The following is a 21,205-nucleotide window of genomic DNA, read 5'->3' on the forward strand; positions in this document are numbered from 1 at the left end:
GTTGGAGAGAGTCTCAGGACCATCAATAGGTGGTCTAGAATATGAATTTGAATATACCATCTTCTGATCTAAAAACTGCGGAAATATCAGTTTGGGGGAAGTGTGTGACCTAGATCTTCTAGGGTAGAGGTGTCCTATATATGCTGAAGGCAACTTGTGATCCTGCTACTTTCCTGGAGCACTTGGAACCAAATTAAAATGTAGTTGGGAAAAGATTAACAAATTAAAATGCAATAAAATATAATGTTAATTTGTGATTTTTCTAAATCAGTATACAGTTTCCATTTAATGTTGACATCAGTGTTCTAAGGAATTGAAGATAATTTCAAAATAGACCTTCAGGATAACTACTATTGTATTGTGGGCATCATGACTGCCTAATAGCCTTGCTATTGTACCTGAGGCTTTTGGTTTTGGCATCAAAATACATTAGGGGGAAAAGACTGCCTTTGGAGACCATCTCAGCAACTGCCTTTGTCTTGGAGGGATCCATTGCATAGCTATTAGTGGCTGTTCCTATTAAGCCATATTATTTTGCAGTTCAACTAGAGAAGTGAAAGACAAGAAAAATAGACAAAGGAAGCTTTTTTTTTCTGAAATTATCTATTTTTTTATTTTCTAGGGCTTTACATATCTAGGGTTTTTTTTTTTGTTTGTTTGTTTATTTTATTTTGTTTTGGTTTTTGCAAGGCAATAGGGTTTAAGTGACTTGCCTAAGATCACACAATTAGATCATAAGTGTCTGAGGCTGGATTTGAATTCAGGCCCTCCTGACCCCAGGATTGGTGCTCTATCCACTGTGCCACTTAGCTGCCCCACTCACTTACATGTCTAATTTTAAGACAGAATGTAATATTAAAGAGTATTCTGATCTTGGCAGCAGGGAGACCTGTACTCAAATCCTGCCTTCTATCACACCTTATTCTATGACTCGAGGCATGTTAATGCCTAATTAATTAACATTAATTTCTAATTCTCAGTTTTCTTTTCTTTAAATAAGGATAAAAATACCTGTAGTTCCTACCTCAAAAGGATGTTGCAAGACTCAAAGGAGATATATTTGTAAAGGGCTTTGCAAATCTTTAAGGGACATTTTTACCATAGAGCAGTGATTCTCTTCCCATCGCCTCTCTGAGGATTTGATATTTTTAAGAATTAGACACAAGAGAAAAAAATAAGGAAAGGGAATAATGAAATAACATATAAATTGTTTAGCAGTGTGAACTTAAGTATTTTAGAAGCTTTATTTCTATAAGGAAAACAAATAAAGATAAAGCAAAGAACTCTAAAGATTAGGATGCAGATAATAAAAATTTAGAGGAGACAGAAAGGAAAGAAAATGAGTGAATAGGATAAGGTAAAGGAATCCTTTTTAGTTAAGTCATTAAGCATTTATTAAGTACCTACTGTGTTCTAGGTACTTTATTAACTTCTGGGGATACACATAGAAAGGTATTAAAAAAACAAACCCCAGTCTTTTCTCTCAAGGAGTTTACATTCAAATGATTACAGTTTGAAAATATTTAATATATATAATTTTATGGATAAAAAAGATGATATATTCAGGATAAATTGAAGATTATCTTAGAGAAAAGGAACTGACATGAAAGTCTTCTTGGGGAAGGTGGGTTATAGATCTTTGCTTTTACTTAATGAGAATAGAAAAGAAATACAACTATCTTGCACCAGCTATACATGTCATTTATACAAAAACTGATCATTTTGGGATCATGAAAACCTCACCAGAAATGTAAAAAAGCAGAAATATTAAGCATATCATGTGCTGATCATAACACAATAAAAATTATAATCAATAATAACCCCTTAAAAGAATTTTAAAGTAATTGGAGTCTCAAATATAAAGCACTATTGGGTAAAAGAATACTTAATAGAAACAATAGAAATTAATGGCAGAACTGAAGTGAGAAAACAGAGTAAAACTTGATATATGCAACTAAAGCTGTTCTGAGAGGGAAATTTATAACTAAATACTTTCATTAACAAAGGAAAGAACAAATCATTAATTGGGCTGTGCAATTAAAAAACTTGAATATCAAAAATTCTCAACTAAATAACAGTGTAGAAATTTTGCATATTAAATGAAAGAGTAATAAAATTGAGAGCCAAAAAGACAATTGAAATAATAATATTTTTAAAATCAGAAACCAGAATTTTTTAAAGAGAAAGAAAAAGAAAATTATAGCAAAATGAAAATGGATAATTTACAAGAATTAAAGAGGAAATAAAAGAAATCATTAGAATTAATTTTGCCAAGTTACATACTGATAAATGATGATTTAAAGGAAATGGATGAATATTTACAAAAATATAAAATGCCCAGAATAACAGAAAAGGAATAGATTATTTAAATAACTCCATATCAACAAAAAAATTGAACAAGTCATAAATGAACTAAATAAATGAATTCTATCAAAGAACATTTCATTCTAGTACTTAACATTATTTGCAATAATAAGAAAAAGAAAGCTGCTATATCCCTTGATCATTTATCTGTTATGGAACTGTTGTATTCTTATGAATTTGAATGTTTGTTATATATCCTGGAAATGAGACCTTTACCAGTAAAATTTACTTAAATATTTTCCCCAGTTACTTGTTTTCCTTCTTTTACCTGCACTAGTTTAGTTTGTGCAAAGTTTTAATTAAATTTTAATTAAAATTGTCTATTTTATCTTTCATAATTCTCTTTATCCCTTAATTAGTCATGAATCCTAGCCACAGATATGAAAGGTAATTTCATTGCTCCTCTAATTTTGGGGGGGGACAGGGGAAGGATGTTGGTCTTAAGTCATATCCATTTGGTCCTTATCTTGGTGTATGGTGTGAGATGCTGTTTTATCAGTTTATTCTGTTTTCCAGTTTTAGTCTGTTTTCCTGGTTCCTTTCCAGTTTTCCCAAGAATTTTTGTCTTATAGTCCTAGTAACTGGGAATTATGTTCTATTTTCAACCCTCATACTTCCTGACCTCTTTGCAGCCACCTCCATCACCTCCTTCTCCTGGATACTTGATGCTCTAGATTTCTACGATACTTCTTGGTTCTCTTTGTCTGACCATTCCTTGTCATTTTCTTTTGCTGGATCTTCTAGATCATGTTCTTTTGCCATGAGTGCCCCTCAAGGCTCTGCTGTGGCCCTCTCTTCCTTCATTCTATGTCTTATTTGCTGATATTGTCCATCAGCTCTCATGGATTCAATTATCATCTCTATGCAGATGATTTTCAGATCTTTTTGTTTAGCTCTCATGTCTCTTGACCAGCCTTGGAGTCAGGAGGACTCTGGGAAGACAGGAGTTTGAATCTGGCCTCAGATTCTTGATACTTAGTAGCTGTGTGACCTTGGGCTAGTCACTTAACCCTGATTGCCTTGAAACCAGGGTCATCTCCAGTCTTCCTGATTCATATCTGACCAATGGACCAGATGACTCCAGAGGAGAAAGTGAGACTGGTGACTTAGCACAGCCCCTCCTCACTCAAATCCAATTCATGTGCTTGTCGTGGCATCACCTCCCTGATGTCATGGTCTTCTTTGAGAATGAAGGACAAACATTATCTGTCTCAATCCCTAGTCTCACATCATAAATTACTTGTTGATTAGCTAAAATTGGATATCCCATAAGCCTCTCAAATGTAACCAGTACAAAACAGAACTCATCTTTTTTTTTTCCCATAACCTCCATTATTGTCAAGGAACCAACATTTCCCAGTCAATCAAGCTTGTAATTTCATTATCATCCTCATCTCCTCATATCAGTTCACCCCATATATACAATATATTGCCAGATCTTGCCATTTCTATCTTTACAACATCTCTTAGATATCTTCCCTTTCTACTCACATAGCCACTGCCCTGGTATAGCTTGTCATCAGCAAGTCACACCTAAGCTGTACTAGTCTTCTCTTCCACACTCAGTTCTGACCATGGCACTCTCCTTTTCCTTTCTTCTCCCCTCTCCCCCATCACTTCAGTAGGTTTCCTCTTAATTTCAGTATCAAAAATAAAATGCACTGTTTGGATTTAAAAGTCCCTTAAAACTGTTTCTTTTCTATCTTTCCATTCTTCTTACATTTTCTCTTTTTCCTGGCTCTGTACCTTTTTAGTGGTTCTTACCCAGGGCTTGCATGCTCTTCTTCCTCATTTACCTTTATCTTATGGGATTTTCTGGCCTCCTTCAAGAACTCAGCTCAGATCCATCTTCAATAAGATAACTTTTCTGTCTTGATCTTCACACTGGTAGTACCTTCCTGCTATAAAAATGTAAAAGACATAGAAGAAACAATTTAATGTTCCTCTTTGGATTGAATCACTCTAGCAGAACAATAACCAAAAAGGAAAAATATAAAGTTGAGCAATTTTTTAGAAATTTAGAGCTAAAAAATTTATAGTTTGAATAGGTTTACTAAAGAATATACATATTACTTAGCACCATATTTTTTAATTAAAAAAAGACCATGTATTTCAGTCTGGAGAAATTTTAAAATAATTAAAACACATAAGTGCTAAAACTCACCTTTTACAGATCATAGAACTATAAAAATACAAATCTGATTAGACAAACATACACATAAGTAAATGGAAACGTACTAATGAAATCTTAAATAATTAAAAAAGAAAAAGTAACATCAGTAGTTATGTGAAAGGTAGTGATAAAGATGAAACACCATACTAAAATTTCTGATATGCAGCTTAAGTAAACTTTGGAAGAAAAATATATTCCTTAGGATAAATGTTAGTAAAATAGAGAGTATAAATGAGCTGAACACATATTAAAACAACAAAACCAACAAATCCCGTGAAAATAAGCACAAAAGAGAAAATCTCTAAATTGAAAGAATTATATAAATTTGAAAATGAAAAAAAATTGCATAAATGATGTATCTAAAATTTGATTCATTAAAAGACTAACAAAAACTGATAAAAACTTTAGCTAATTGATTTGGAAAAGGCTGAAAACTAAATCAACTAAATAAAAAATGAACAAGTAAAATCATAGTCAAACCAAGAGAAATAATAATTATCAGAACTTATTATTGCAGTGACATAACATTGAAAATAGAAAATTACTGTTGAGAAAATATTAAATACTCAAACCAACAATGCACCAAATAGAAATCTTAATTAATTCAGTCTCAAAAAAGAAAAGAGTACTAGTTGAAAAGGAACCACAAAAAAAGGGGAAAAAAATACTTCTTGTCTGGGTAGATTTATGGGAGAATTCTATAATCCTTTTATATAACAGTACCATTATAATATACTGTTTTCCAAATTTGAGTAATAAAGTACTACCAAACTCTTTTTGAAACAAATAAATACCTAATGCCAAAATCAGGGAAAGAAAAAGTACAAGAGGGCCATAGACTAATAACTTTAATGAATTTTGATTCAAAAATTTTAAATAAAATCCTGTTGAACTACAGCAGTTTTGCTAAGAAATCATTCATTATGCAGATTTATATTACAATGCAAGGATAGTTGAAAACTATTAGAGCAACATGTTTATGTTAAAAGCAAAAAAAAGTATAATACTACCAATGTTAATTTCAGGTTTAATGCTAAACTTGATCAGATTACCAAAATGATACTTTCCAGAACAACTAACCAAAATAACATTCATTTGAAGAAATAATTTTTTTATTAAATGAGATAATAAAAAACTAGGCAGTGAAGTGACAATAAAAATTTTAGACCTCAAACTGTATTATAAAACAGCAGTCATCAAAATAATTTGATGTTGGATAAAAGGCATAGAAGAATACGCTTAGGAATGTGGGGATTAAAATTGACCTAACTACAATAAAAAATCCAGTGGCACTTTATTAAAGGGTCTATGATCCCCTCTAATGAAGTGTACCAAACATCTTCCTTAAAATCAGAGATCCTTGCCTTCTTCCAGAACTTTGTTTTTATAGGGTTTCTAATATGTAAAAGAGACATGGTTGAAATACAGAAATTTCATTGGTTGTTAGACTTTGCTCTTAAGGGCCAAAAAAATGGCATATTAGCAGGGAGATGAGTCACAGATTGAGTGAAGAAGCATGGGGCATCTTCACTGACTAAATGGTCAAAGATGGACTCATGGTGGTCAAGAGAGAGGTCCAGAGTACAAAAATTGGGGACTTTTCCAAAGCATCAAGACATCTCACCTATGCTGGGTTTGAATGTGGAATTTGAGCAAAACAGGATGGAGATATCTTTATCAGCATTTTTGTGTTGTGCAAGTGAGTCTCATAATTTAATAAACAAGTAGTGAATATTACAAAGATTTGAGACCCATAACAGAGACAGTTGTCACTTCTTCATTTCACTGGTAAAATATGAAGGTTACTTTACCAAAGAGTGCATCAACCCCATTTTAGACTCACTTCACTGCTCAACTATCATCCCTACCACTATCTATCCCCTAATGATTTATGTAGAATATCAAACTGATTGGAATAGAGTTGGAGTTCAAATGAATTCTTTCTCACAGGAGAAATCCAAAATATAAAATTCTGTAATATTATTCAATAAATCTGAAAATAAATTACTTAAAGATACTCTCTTAATAACTTCTAGGAAAACTAGAAAGTAACTGAGTAGAAATTAAGTTTAGACCAATATCCTACTTTACATTCTAAAATAGAGATATAATTTAATTATTAGAGATCATATCATAAATTTGGAAGCAGATTATATACATTTTCCTGCTCTGAGTAGGAAATGTTTTCTTAAACAAAGGAGAGAGGCAATTACAAAGCATAAAATAGATAATTTTGGTTACATAAAATTAATCTGTACATGCAGAGAGGCAGTTGAATGGGGGAAAATAATCTTTGTTTTCAAATTAATTATATAAGGTTTTGTTCTCCTACATATAGACAGCTAATATAAATATAGACCAAAAGTCACTCTATTGAGGAATCAAAGGAATTAAATAAACAGTTCCCTAAAGAAGAATTCCAAGTTATTAACAACCATATGAAAGAATGATCTAAATCTCCAATAATAAAAGAAATACAAATCAAAACAATTGTAAGGTTCCATCTCAAAACCAGTAAATTGGCAAAGATGACAAAAGATTACAAATAGTCAATTCTGGATAGGTTTTAGGACAGGAGGTACAGTAAAAATGACAAAGAATGAAGTATGGCTATAAAGAAGAGATGTGACTATTCTATAAGAAATCATGAAGGGGGTGGCTAGGTGGCACAGTGGATAGAGTACCGGCCTGGGATCAGGAGTACCTGAGTTCAAATCCGGTCTCAGACACTTAATAAATACCTAGCTGTGTGGCCTTGGGCAAGCCACTTAACCCCATTTGCCTTGCAAAAACCTAAAAAAAAAAAAAGAAGAAGAAAAGAAGAAAAAAGAAATCATTAAGGACGTAACTTCAAAATAGCCTGGAAAGACTTGCATGAACTGATGCTGAATGAAGTGAGCAGAACCAGAACATTGTACACACTGATAGCAACATTGGGTGGTGATGATAAGCTGTGATGGACCTGTTCATTTCAGCAGTACAATAATCAAACACAATTCTAAAAGACTTGTGATGGAAAATAGCATCCAACTTAACCCCATTTGCCTTGCAAAAGCCTAACCAAAAAAAAAAAAAAATCCTTATCCAGAGAAGAAACTGTAGAGTTTAAATGCAGACCAAAGTTTATTATCTTCAATTTTTAAAAGTTGTTTTATGTATTTTTTTCCCATTTTGATTCAATTCTTTCACACCGTGATTAATATGGATCTATGTTTAGCATAGGGGGAGGAAAAAGTTGAAATCTTGTAAAAAATGATTGTTGAAAACTATCATTGCAAGTGGTTGGAAAAATATCTTAATAAAAAGAGATATGAGAAATACTTCCATTCCTTTGCAGAAATCTAAAGTCTATAAGCATAAAGCATTACAGCTATTTCTTGCTTTGTTTTTTAATATTTTGAGCAGTTTTGCTGTGTTTTAGAAAACATTCTTTCAAATATTAATTCTTTGGTATGTCTCACTGGGAAGAGAAGAGAGGATCATGGGGAAATTTAAGTGATGTAAAAGCAAAAGTATCTTTTTTCCCCCTGAATTAATAGATAACTTCATCTTATTTAATATCTGGCATAATAGGCTCTCATCAGTGTGCTCCTTGGTCTCTTTTCTCATCCTGATCTGGATGACTGATTTTAAAACAGAAGTGAGCTGAGCTCTGCTGCATAATCAGGACCTGCCTCTCTATGTCTCTTTGCCAGCTTCTTGGGATGCCACCTTCTTTAGGAGGATTTTGCCCCAGGGAGCCTTTACAGGCTTTTTGCCCACTTGATTCTTTAGTAGTTAGTGTCTTTCATGAGCTGAAAGTTAACCTGCTTTGGCTCTGCAGGTCAGCTGTTACAATCATTGTCTCTAGTGACTACTTATTGTGCAGCATGGGAGACACTGGCACAGGACCACCCAGCATGGTGAGCCCTCATCAATGAGGTTCTGCAATCTTATGAGGAAGGCAGAATCAAAGCAGCTCAAAGGAAACATGAGATAGGTAAATTTAGAATAAGCACCCCAGGTGTTCACCTGAACTATTTGTGCCCAGCCTCTGGCAGAACATTCTGAACTCATATTACTCTGATCAGCCACAACCGGACACACTGTAATTTGTCTCTAACATAGTGATGTCATTTTGGTGGTCTTGGATAATGAAGGAGAAGAACCAATCACCTTGCTTTATCTGAAATGACATCACGAATAATCCCCTTAATGGAAATCACTGCTCCTGCAATGCCACTGCTATTTTCACCATCATTCCCTTAGCGCCATGGTGAATCTCTTCCAGGAAACTAATCAGTACCTGGTTGACAAGACCCTCCCTTTGTAGCCCCTCCTGGTGAGGAAACAGTGCAACTTAATTTCAGACTGAGACAATTGAAGTCTTACATTCCCTTGCTGACAGAATGCCAGGAAGCTCCATTGGTGATACCATCAGGAAAGTTATCTCCACAGTTCCAGCCCAGATGCTTCTATCCATGTACATTCTGAAAAGCTTATCACCCAGATTGGGAATATTGGTAGTATGATGGAAATTCTGAACCTGATGGTCATGAGCCTTGTTATGAATGGGTAACTGGCTATAAACTGTCTTCACGAAGGCTATGACCTCTATGAAGACTGGCAGAAAGAACAATTGTGGATTTCATCCACTATATAACAGCCTTAATCTCTGGTGTCACCTGATTTCTCTAGTTGACTGGAAAGGGTATATGGTAGTTGGGCCTCCCACTCTTTTCATTGTAGTGCATAGGTATGAAGATCTGGAAAGTTTTGGTTAAGTCTATTCCATTGGCAATGTTCCAGTGAGTAAGATACCCATTTGTGTCTGGACCCTGATCTGCAGCTACTTCATAACCATCCAGGTTCATGGAAAGTAGGATGTGAATCTTTGTATTGTGAATCATTCGGGCATCACTTTTGTTTCTCTGGGAATGCTCTTTAGACAAGAGCTTGCAGAGTTGGAGAAGCAACTTTCTTCCCAGCATTCCATTCCAATGCATATTTCTGAATTTCTTAAATTAATTACTGACTCCTAGAGCTCATGCATTTCAGGGAAGTCACTGCTACAAACTTTAGTGATGGGATTCTCATTATGTACTTTAGTTCCCATGAAAGCATCATAAGGATGATATTGCATTGTCACAGAATCCACTCCACCTAACAGCAGCAGGAGCCAGAAAAGGACTGAGAGCACTTCTTTCATCATCCTGAGCCTTTAACTTCAGAGACACCTCTTTCTTCCCCAACCCTGACTTCTCTTTCTGAAAGAACCTGAGGACATGCAAGTCATCTTCTGGAGAAAGCCCCAGTCCTACTGAAGAAAAATGTAAATAAATGAACAAAAATTTTAAAACAGATGGGAAACAAGAACAGACAGGAAAATAAAAAGAAAGAAACTAAAAACCCTGAAGTCAGTATTCTGATCTATAAACATTTGGGGTGTATAGGAATCAATAGTTTAAAAATTAAAGTAGAATATTTAGTTAACCAAGTTTAATAGTTGAGATTTAAAAAAATAAGATTTCACATCTTTCATATAACATAAGAACCGCAACATAATAATGAATGGAGCATAACATACATAAAGGTACGCAGCAATGATGTTGTATCACAAAATCAGTAACACCTATATTGCTTGAAGTCATTTTCTGAACCCTTCCCTAATTTCTTAAGAATTCTTAAGCAATTAGGTGGGTAGTAGTGAATTGAGCATTGGCCCTAAAGTCAGGAGGACCACAGTTTAAATCCAGTCAGAGACTCTTAATAATTACCTGTGTGACCTTGGGCAAGTCACTTAAGCCCATTGCCTTGCAAAACAAAAGTCAAAAAAAATTTATTTACTAGACAAGGATCATAGGACCTAGTTGATCAAAATTGAGGAACCCTGATACTCAAGAGTTTCTTGCCTGGGAGCTTTTTTTTTTAATTTTTAAATTTTTTTTTTTTCTGGGAGCTTTCTATAAGCAATCCAAAATGCCACAAGACTATACCAGTTTATTTAATATTTTATCACTGTAGTCTCTCCAAATCTATTACATGCTGGTACTATACCCCCATAATGATAGTATGGCACAGCTTATCTGCAAGCAACTCAGCTTTCTTCTTTGCTATAGTACTGACCTGACTTACTATTCTTAACCTTTCTATTACAGGGGACAAAGTTCCAAATACAGTATTTGATCCAAGGCAAAGTAGTACTGCTTTTGAAGGACAGACAAGCAACCTTGTATTAAAATTGTATGGCATTGCCCCTAAGTTTGTTATATTCAGGTGGTATGGCAGAGGGGATGAAGCACTGAACTTGGAGTCAAGAAGATCTACATTCAGATCCTGTCACTTATTATCTTTGTGGTGATAAACAATTTATTTAACCACTTAGAGACTTTGTTTGGTTTCTTTATCTACCGAATGTCAATAATGATGCCTAAGAGTCCTATCTCACAGACTTGTTGTGAGACAAATGGATAATAAAAGTAAAATGTACTGCAAACTTTGTTGTTCAGTTGTTTCAGTTGTGTCTAACTCTCCCTGACCCCATTTGGGGTTTTCTTGCAGAAACACTGGAGTAGTTTGTCATTTCTTTCTCCAGTCCATTTTACAGATGAGGAACTGAGGCAAACAGGGTTAAGTGACTTGTCTAGGGTTACATAGCTAGGAAGTGTTTGGGGTCAGGTTTGAACTTGGGAAGATGAGACTTCTTGACTTTGGGCCTGATGTTTTATCTACTGAGTCACCCAGCTCTTCCCCTGTAAACTTTAATATCATTTTTATAGCACTTTATTTTTCTTGTTTTTTTTTAAAGATCATGAAGCTCAAAACATGAAGTTGATTACTGTGTATACTTTTAAATTTTTTTTATTTATTTAAGGCAATGGGGTTTTAGTGACTTGCCCAAGGTCACACAGCCAGGTCATTATTAAATGTCTGAGGTCTTATTTGAACACAGGTCCTCCTGACCCCAGGGCTAGTGCTTCATCCACTGCACCACCTAGCTGCCCCTGTATGTACTTCTATATGAGTTATACCAAAAAGCACAAAGAAAATCTTCCATAATACTGTGTTAACTACTTTTAGTGTGTTTTGTTATGTCTCTATAATTGAGCTAATCATTGAGATCCATCTATAGGTAATATAATATGTGTCCTGTTTACAGCACAATAACTAAAAACTCCTAGGAGATAGAGACCATTCCATTTAAATATTCAGTTAGAAAGTTAAAGCTATGCAAGAACAGAGTATTTGTAATCATTCTTAATATCATTGATTCTGTTAACCACGATTCAATAATTATAATTATTTTTTTCTCCATTTTCTCATCTATTATGTGATTATTCTATAAATTGTCTAATGTTCATTCTTGCAGAGGGTAAACTAGAATATTCATGATTGAGTGCCTTCTGAATTAGCTGTTGGTCACAATGCATGCTACTCAATGAACTGTGTTTCTCATTCTTTTTCTTATTTTCTTTCCTCCCTTTTCTTGTTATTACCTTTTCATTTTTCCTTTTCTCTCCCCCCTCATTCCTGTTAATGACACTTAGCAACAATACTGAACTTTACTGGTGCTTATTTTAAATGAAATATTTAGTTAAGCCATTCTCATAGGATGACAAAAAATGTGACATACAACTCTTTCCCTTCTCGTTTAAGATTGACTGTGCCAAGCATCGCTGTGTAGATGAAAGTGAAGGACGCCTTTGGGCAGAAAGTAAAGGGTTCCTTTATTTTGAGACGTCAGCACAAACTGGAGAAGGAATCAATGAGATGTTCCAGGTAATTTAGTCATATAAGAATTGTGCCAGAATTGACCATGTCATATTTTAGTTTAAATTCTAAGAAACCAGCAAGCCAAAATATGTATTTACTAAGTGAATGAGTAGGTCATTATTCCTAGAAAATTGGTCCTTTTATGAGTTAGGAAATTTCTCCTTATTTACCATCTATTTATTATAGACCATTAAATAAGGCACTAATTTTATAAGAGACTTCCTTTGACCTCTCAGTGGGGCATAGCAATTTAATGAGGGATTAGAAAGGGGTATCATCTGTGTGCCTTAAAGACTGAGACTTTGTTAATAATGGTTATAAAGGATTAGTAAGGGCCACCTCTAATATTGGCCCCTAGGAGGTTGTCACCCAGTGTGTGGTGACAGAGCAGACAGAGTATGTGGAGGGGTTGGAAAGTTAGTGTTGTACTTAAAATGATTAGGTGTGTGAAAAAGTACTCTGCTATGAATGACCTGAGGAAGGGGGGTGGAGTTAAGAGATGGAGAAGGTAGGTAGTGCTTGGTGTGAATCCATAGTCTTTAAGTGAGACAATGAAATGCAGTTCCCTGAAAATTTTGTGCTAACTTTGAAGTATAATTTTTCAGAGAGTTGGGCTTCTTACTGAAAACTTTCATTTGTAAGAGAAATGTTAGAAAAAGCAGTGGATTAGGTTGGGCACAAAAGTAGGCATGTCCAGCTTGAGCGTTTAGCTAGAAAATTAATCCTGGAGGTCATTCTTCCCTCATGAACAATTCCAGCATCTGATTACTGTGATGACAGAACTTGGGCAGATTCTGTACCTAAATGGTACAGTTCTGAATCCCTATTAGTCTCTGAACAAGAAAAGAAAATATCTACATACCTCAAGTAGACTCAGAATCATAGCCTTAGAGAGTGGAAATGAAATTGCATCCATGATATATATCTTTCAGAACCATCAATGATTTGCTTGAAGGCTATGTATCAAGTTTTTTTTTTTTTGAGTGAGTGATTCTTAGTTCATTGGTAACCAAATGAATATTAGTGACTGTTGTGTATTCTAAAGTCCTAGCATGTACCACAGTAAGCTTATTCCAAATTAATTGGTCTGGAAAAGGTCAACATAGTAAAGATTCCTTCCAAACAACCCTAAAACCCAGTATTAACAGCAAATAACCCACCGGTAGTGGCTACAGATGTTTTGAACCTTTGTAGTTTAAACTCATAGCATTAAAATGTGCTAGTACCTCGTATCATTCTTTTGTAATAATGTAAATCTTGTGCTTGTCTGATAGATAAATATTCTCAGAAACTAATAGTAAAAATTTTAAAAGAAATATTGTCAAGGAAGGGAGGTAGCTAATATATTTTTTGCCCTTTCAAATGGTTCAGAACTACAGTGATTAATTTAGTTTAGTTTTTTAAGATTGTTAGCATCTTTATTTGGAATGAAGACTTTTCAAAGTAGAGCTATTTTTTTTTTTTTTAGGATTTTGCAAGACAAATGGGGTAAATGGCTTGCCCAAGGCCACACAACTAGGTAATTTTTAAGTGTCTGAGGCTGGATTTGAACTCAGGTACTCTTGACTCCAGGGCTGGTGCTCTATCCACTGCGCCACCTAGCCACCCCTAGTAGAGCTATTTTCAAAGCCACTCATGGGGTACTTTTTGATTTTGTTTTTGTTTTTGAGTGGAGGGAAACAATAACTTGTTAATTGGGGAATGGTTGAAAAAGTTGTGGCATATGACTGTAAAAGAGTATTATTGTGCCATAAAAAATGATTTATGTGAATCCTTTCACACAAATCTAGGACGATTTGTATGAATTGATATAGAGTGAAGTGAGCAGAAATTACATAATTAATAATGGACATATTACATAATTATAAAAGACAAACTCAAAAGACTTAAAAACTTATCACTGCAATAGTCAGGCTGAACTCCAGAGGACTAATGATGAAGCATGCTTTTTACCTTCTAACAGAGAAGTGATAGGAATTAGTTATAGAATCAGATAAGCATTTTCAAATATGACTAACATATAAGATTCATGCTTACTTACCAGTCCTTATGTGTCAGAAGAGAAGAGTTGGTTTTTTCCCTGTTTTTTTTTTTTAATGGGAGTAAGAATTTGGAAAGAAGATGAGTAATAATGATGTAAAGAAAAATAAAGGAGTTGTTGAAGAATTTTTTTAAAACTTAAGAAAATAGATGGAAATTTGGAAGAAGACAATAAATTTGATTTTCTGAAACAGCATATTGAATTTGTCATATGCTTTTTAAAAAGAGGGCAAACTGATGGAAATGCTCAGTTGCATGTACCAAGCCTTTTTATCTGTTCTTTTTATATAAAAAAATTATGTTAATTGATGTATATCAAGTGTAGAATTTAAAAAAAAAGAAAAAAGAAACCATATAAAAGATTAACTTTTCTGTATAATATCAACAAAACTAAGGAAACAAAACTATATCCTTTTTAAGGAAACAAAACTATTTAAGGAAATAGACAGACCCTAATAATCATGGGGAGGTTAATGGTTTATGCTCAAGTTGTGACCATTTAATACAAATGACAGTGCTATCCAAATTAATTTGCTTAATTAGTATTTGGTCAAATCCCAAAAGTCTTACTTTATAGAACTAAAAAAAAAAATTACAAAATTCTTCTGGAAAAAAAAGGATCAGGAATATCAAATAAAATAATGAAAGAAAAGAGGAAGAAGACCTTACAGTACCACATCTTAACCCTTCAGACTATTGACTCTACTTCCAACTAACCTCCACAGCTATTACCCAGAAAAGTAAATCCTTTGGAGAAAGGGACCTGCCATCTCTGCCACCGTGTATACCAACTGCCAAGGACAAGCAAGTAAAACTAAAAGCCCACAGAACAGTTACATCCTTCAGACTGTTGGCTCTGCTCCAGCATACTTGCCATAGTCATCATCCAAGGGAATAATCCCTATGGAAACAGGACCCACCATCCCTATCCCTTATATCTTATATCAACTGCCAACCAATTGCCATGGACCGACAGGTGCAAACTCAAGAGCCCCAAGAAAAGCAACCCTTTCCATAACACCAACTCTGCTTCCAGTCTGTCCACCACACTTATCATTCAGGACAGTAACCACAGTGGAGAATGAGTCTTCTCTCCCTGCTAGCTCTCTACCAGCTGCCTACCAATAATCAGTAATAGGTAAGTGGGCCCTAGAGCCCTGGGGATAGCAGTACCTTCAAAACAATTAGTTCTTTTTCCAGCCTGGCCACCATAGCAGTCCTAGAGGAGCAACTCTTGTGAAGGAGTCTGCTACCACCTCTGCCAGCCAGTTAATTTCCAGTTACAGGCAGGTAAACCCCTCTTTGTTCTGACCCAGCTTCTGGCCTATCTCAATAGCTATCCTTTTTGGAAGTATAACTTTATGAGAGAGCAGCCTGCAACTAAGTTCCTCTGCAACTGTACTTCCTCAGCAGCCACAGAGACTGAAGGTCCAAAAAAGAAAGTTCTCAGTGCCAAAGTTTTTGGGCTTGCAAAATGGTTCAGCAGTAGAAACTGAAACTAGGTTACTTTTCTTTTAGTGTTCTTCCTATGGCACTTTGCTTATAGCAAGTACTTAAATTCTTTTTCATTCATTCATTCTACTACAAAGTGCTAACTATCAATGTTATTTGATATTTGTTAAGACATGGAAAAGTTGATCAGGGCAACAGATTAAGAACACAAGATCTAGAAACAAAAATAGTAATATAGTATTTGATAAATAAGAAGACTCCAACTTCTGAGATAAAGATAGACTATTTAAGAAAAAGCTACTAGGACTACTGCTAAGAAGTCTGGCAGAAATTAGTTTTAGACAAACTTCTGATGCCACAATAAGCTGCAAATAGATAAACCACCTAAATATACAATGTCCACAAATTAGGGGATAAGGAAAGGAAATTGCCCAACTGTGGATGGGAGAAAAATACTTGAACAAATTAGAGTAGAAGAAGATCACGGGAGATAAAATGATTAACTTTGATTCTATAATATTGAAATTTTTTGCATAAACACAATTAATGCACTTGAAATTGTGAAGGATACAGATTGAAACCGTGATTACATCAGTGTAGAATATTCACTCTATAAATATACTCTACAAGACAAACTTAGAGAGTTGCCCAGAACATTGAGAGAATGAAAGAGTTGCTACCAGGCTGTGTCAGAGGTGGACTTGGACCTAGGTCTTCTCACTCTGATCTGTCACCCAATCAAGAAGAGGAGAGAGAAGGAAAAAGAAGAGAGGGATGTTAGGAGGAGGAGGGAAAAATATTTGCAAAAATTTTCTTTGATACATTTTGAAATCTAAGCCATTGAAAACTAATTCATTTTTGTAAAAACAAGATCCATTTTTCAAAAGATAAATTACAAGTACAACACTAAACAGACTTAAGGGAAGAAATCCAAGCTATCAATAGCCATGTGTAAAATTGTTCCAAGGCAGAGGCTAGGTGGCCACAGTGGATAGAGCACCAGCCCTGGAGTCAGGAGTATCTGAGTTCAGATCCGGCCTCAGACACTTAATAAAAAAAAATTGTTCCAAGTCTATAATGGGAAAAATAAAAATTATACTAAGCTTCCACTTCATACAGCCACATTGGCAAAGATGGTCAAAAGATGAGAGGGCAGTTATCAATAAGGAATAAGCACCTACTGTATGCTTGGCTTTGTGCTAAATTGTAGGGAGGCCAATTGGATGAACAAAACAACTTACATTCTATTGGGGATGTCCTTAGGTATTGAAGAGGATCACACCAACCACCCAAATGTTTGGAGGCCTGAGGTACACCATTATGTTTATGATAGTGAGGGTTATAAAGTGCAAGGTATCCTTCTCACTTGCCTTTACCAGAATCATTCCATCCCAGAACTTGATGTCTGGCTGCTACAAAAGTCTCTTGTCCTCAAATGGTTTCATTTCTTCCGAAATCAGCAAGGCACTGTGGCATATCAGCAATACCAGACAAGCACAGCATGTGACATCTAATGACAGAATGTGACTATCAGGTACATCGTAACCTCAATGGACTGATCTCCAGTATGGTATTTCTTCTCAAACCTTCTATCTTTGAATTGTTAAGATCTGGATAACGTCAGCTTGCCATTCATAGGGCTATACTGCTCTGCTGTTAGTCCACTCTTAGAACTCGATCCCACCAGCTTCTGCTGGAACCTCGATGCTTTTCAAGGTGTGGGTCCCTCTCTTGGGGCAAACCCGTTCCATGGTGGCTCTGCCTTTCACAAAGGAAAGAGAACTCTCCTTTGGACTCCCACCGGCTTTTCTGGGATTGATCAGTAACTGCACTGGATGCCTCACAGCACCTATCTCTACCACTCTGGATTCAGGGATCTAAACCAGACACTCTTTTGATTGGCTGAGGACAATGGAATTCATCACCCATCTCTTCATAATGGTGCACTTGTCTTTTAGGACTGACTGATTCATGTTCAATTACAGTTCACATGAAACCTTTTTCTATTTTGACCAGGTTAAGACATCCAATGCTAATACTCATCAGACCCCAGAAAACATGTCGGTTGATATAGACAGCAGGTCACGAAAGTTGGAATCTGCTAAGGAGTGTGTAACAACTCAACTGCCCAATCAACTAGTCCTGAAAATGGATGGTGCTGGTGTGTTGGGCCCATACCCAGTCATTGCTATTTGCTGTGCCACCTAGTCATATAAATACAAATAAATACCAAGAGGTCTTCAGTATAATTTGAGAGTAAGGATGCTAGCTGTTGTAGTAATCCTGAAAGGCTTCAAGTAGAATGTGCTTCAGCTGCACCTTGAAGAAAGGGTGAGATTGTATGAGGCAGAGGTGGGATGGGAATGCTTTCCAGACATAGGGGAAAGACTATGCAAGGATGGGATAGAGATGGAATGGAGGGTCATGTGATGAACAAAGAAAAGACTAGTTTGGCTGTATCATAAAATCTGGGAAAGGGAGTAATCCTCATTGAGGTTTGAAAGATAGGTTTGAGTTGGGCAGTAAGTCTTTAAAAGTCAGGTAGCTAGGTGGCACAGTGGATAGAGTACCAGCCCTGGAGTCAGTAGTACCGTTCAAATGTGACCTCAGACACTTAATAATTACTTACCTGTGTGGCCTTGGGCAAGCCACTTAACCCCATTGCCTTGCAAAAAAAAAAAAAACTAAGAAAGTCTTTAAAAGCTAAAGAAAGGCATTTATGTTTGATCAAGCAGCATGAGGAAGACTCTGAAATGTATTAGAGAAGTGATACAGTAGATCTCTGGTTAAGAGAATTAAAACTTGGAGACTGAGTGAAGGATGAATTAGAGTACGGAGAGACCTGAGGCAAGGAAACCAATTGCAGTATTTTAACTGCACCCATAGCAGCCTCTCTGGGACACCAGTGCACTATTGGTGGAAGCTTGAATTATTCCAGCCATTCTAGAAGTAAGTTTGAAACTGTATCAAAAAAGTCACAAGACTATGCATTCATTTGACCCAGGGATACCACTATTAGACCTATATCCCAGAGAGATCTAAGAAAGAAGGATTTTTTAATTCAAAGATTTAAAAAATAGTATTTTTTATTGTAACAAAAAATTGGAAAATAAGATTCCCATCAGTTGAGGAGTTGTGGTATGTGAATGTATTATTAGAATCTTGTTGTTGTTTGTCCTTTGTTCTTGAAGAAGCCCTTGACCTCAGGGAGGTGATGCCATGGCCTACATGTGATTTGGATTTGAGTGACAGCCTTACTCTCTCTTCTAGAGCCATCTGGGTCTAGTGGTCAGATATGGATAAGGACGACTGGAGATGGCCCTGGATGAGAGGCAGTCAGGTCCTCCAGCTAGTTAGTATCCTCCTGTTTCCAGGCCAGTGCTCTACCCACTGTGCCACCTCACTGCTCCTATATCTCCTCTTCTAGAGTAATATAGAAGATACAGAAATTATGAAAGGAATAGTTTCAGAGACATCTGGAAAGACTTGTATGAACCAATGCAGAATGAAGTAGGTAGGACTAGGAGAACAATGGGTATGAGCACAGCATTATAATGGAAACCAACTGTGAAAGACCCAGGCAAAGTCAATCAGAGCAATGGGCAGCCACAGCTGCCAAAGACCAGTGATGGGTATGCTGTCCTCCTCCTAACAGAGCAATGGAGAAATAAAGGCTCAGCACAAGATGCAGACCAGGTTGACATTTGTTCTGCTTGACCTTATTTGCCATGAGACAGCATTTTTTTTTAGTGGAGGAAAGAGGAAGAAGAGTACAAAGCATTAAAGACCCTAGAGAATAAAAACCTGCCAGTAAAGCATATATTTGTTTTTTAAATGAACAGGAAAGAATGGAAGGAAGGTCTGAGGGACAGACAGAAAAGTGTATGACTTTGGGACACAGTTTAGAAAATCACCTCAGGTGGCTAGGTGGCGTAGTGGATAAAGGGGGGCTAGGTGGTGTAGTGGATAAAGCACCAGCCTTAGAGTCAGGAGTACCTGGGTTCAAATCCGGTCTCAGACATTTAATACATACCTAGCTGTGTGGCCTTGGGCAAGCCACTTAAGCCCATTTGCCTAAAAAACCAATCACCTTGTATAACTAGCAACTTCCAATAGTTTTTTGCTGCTCTTCATCATATATAGAAATGTTCATGTTTATTTGCTGTTTGCAAAATTTATAATAGCAAAACATTAACATGTTAAGAAAGCATGTATTAAGCACCTACTGTATTCCAAGCACCACAAGTGTGGGAATAGAAGTAAGAAAACCCCAGCTCTCAAGGAGCTTGCATTCTAAGTGAGGGAAATACATATAAAAGGGCTGAGGGACAGGATAAATGGAAAATTCTGGTGGACTTTAGGGGTCAAGGCAGTACCTGAGGTTTTAGAATTCATAATGGAAAAGCAGATGACAAGGCTCAATGGCCCTTTACTGTGTAGGGCAAGACCCTGTGGACCAACATACTGCCAAAAGAATTGTAGTTGGGGACTTGCTAGCCATACAAGCATTCTGATCAGCCATGTTGGGGATATCAAGAACAGTCTAGAAGACCACTGCATTCCAGACCATTGTCCTGACTTTTGTCCTGCCACTAGACTTCGACGACACTCAAGGACAAAGCGAGGCTGATGAGTTTTTGCACAGCTCTAGCTCATTTAGGTCTAATTCATGCTTGAATCAAGACATCATCCTATAATGTCACTGGTCTTCAAAAATGAAGACACAACAACAGAAAAAGCATGTCTACAACCATTTAGAAGGGAGAAGTGAGTCTTTAAGAGTCATACTGAAGTATAGGCCCTGGTTGTCTCCTCTTGGGGATAGCTGGGGAGAAGAAAAGGGAGCAGGAAATTGGCATAAAAATTGGGGACAAGGATTCCCTACAGCAACTTTTTCTGCTGGTAGACCTGGTTGGAGAGGGAAGCCTCCATTGTCTGTGCTTAACACCTTTTAGCCCCTTCATTCATAACTTATAAAGATGATTAGCAGTGTTAACAGGCCTCACTGACATAAAAAATTAGTGCCAAATCCAGTTTTCCTAAGATCAATTCCATAATGCTTTGTTTACAGATGTTTTATTCTGCCATAGTTGATTTTTGTGAAAATGGTGGAAAACGTCCTGTAACAAACATCAGCGTAAGTTTCACCAAAGAGCAAGCTGATAACATTCGCAGGATTCGAAACAGCAAAGATAGCTGGGATATGTTGGGAGTCAAGCCTGGAGCCACAAGGTAAATAGTATTTCAGGATCCCTAGTGCTGGGGTGCCACCCTCGGGCTCTTAATCAGTTCAGTATTAGAGGAGTTTTGATGCATCAGTGATTTCATTGATGCAGGAAATTGAACCAGTGCTGACTAAGATTCTTCAGTTTAGAGTCTTAAAGAGTTACTGGGGTTGTGTCAGTGATTTGCTCCCCTGGTTCA

At 36.2% G+C, this 21,205-nt stretch overlaps 1 protein-coding gene and 1 pseudogene across 3 annotated transcripts in view; one reads left to right on the plus strand and one right to left on the minus strand.

Moving 5' to 3' along the window:
- DNAJC27 (DnaJ heat shock protein family (Hsp40) member C27) overlaps positions 1-21,205 on the plus strand; it is a 56,861-nt gene that overhangs the window by 29,248 nt on the left and 6,408 nt on the right. Inside the window, exons 5-6 of one of the 3 annotated variants that reach the window (XM_074209965.1) lie at positions 12,173-12,295; positions 15,055-20,844. In XM_074209965.1, coding sequence (XP_074066066.1) covers positions 12,173-12,295; positions 15,055-15,141 — 210 coding nt within the window. In that variant the 3' untranslated portion in view covers positions 15,142-20,844. The other 2 variants (XM_074209964.1, XM_074209966.1) reach the window with 2 other exon arrangements.
- Positions 8,604-9,725, minus strand: LOC141504565 (carboxypeptidase N catalytic chain-like; annotated as a pseudogene).

Source organism: Macrotis lagotis, chromosome 1 (genome assembly GCF_037893015.1).
Source record: "Macrotis lagotis isolate mMagLag1 chromosome 1, bilby.v1.9.chrom.fasta, whole genome shotgun sequence".
NCBI classification, from domain to species: domain Eukaryota; kingdom Metazoa; phylum Chordata; class Mammalia; order Peramelemorphia; family Peramelidae; genus Macrotis; species Macrotis lagotis.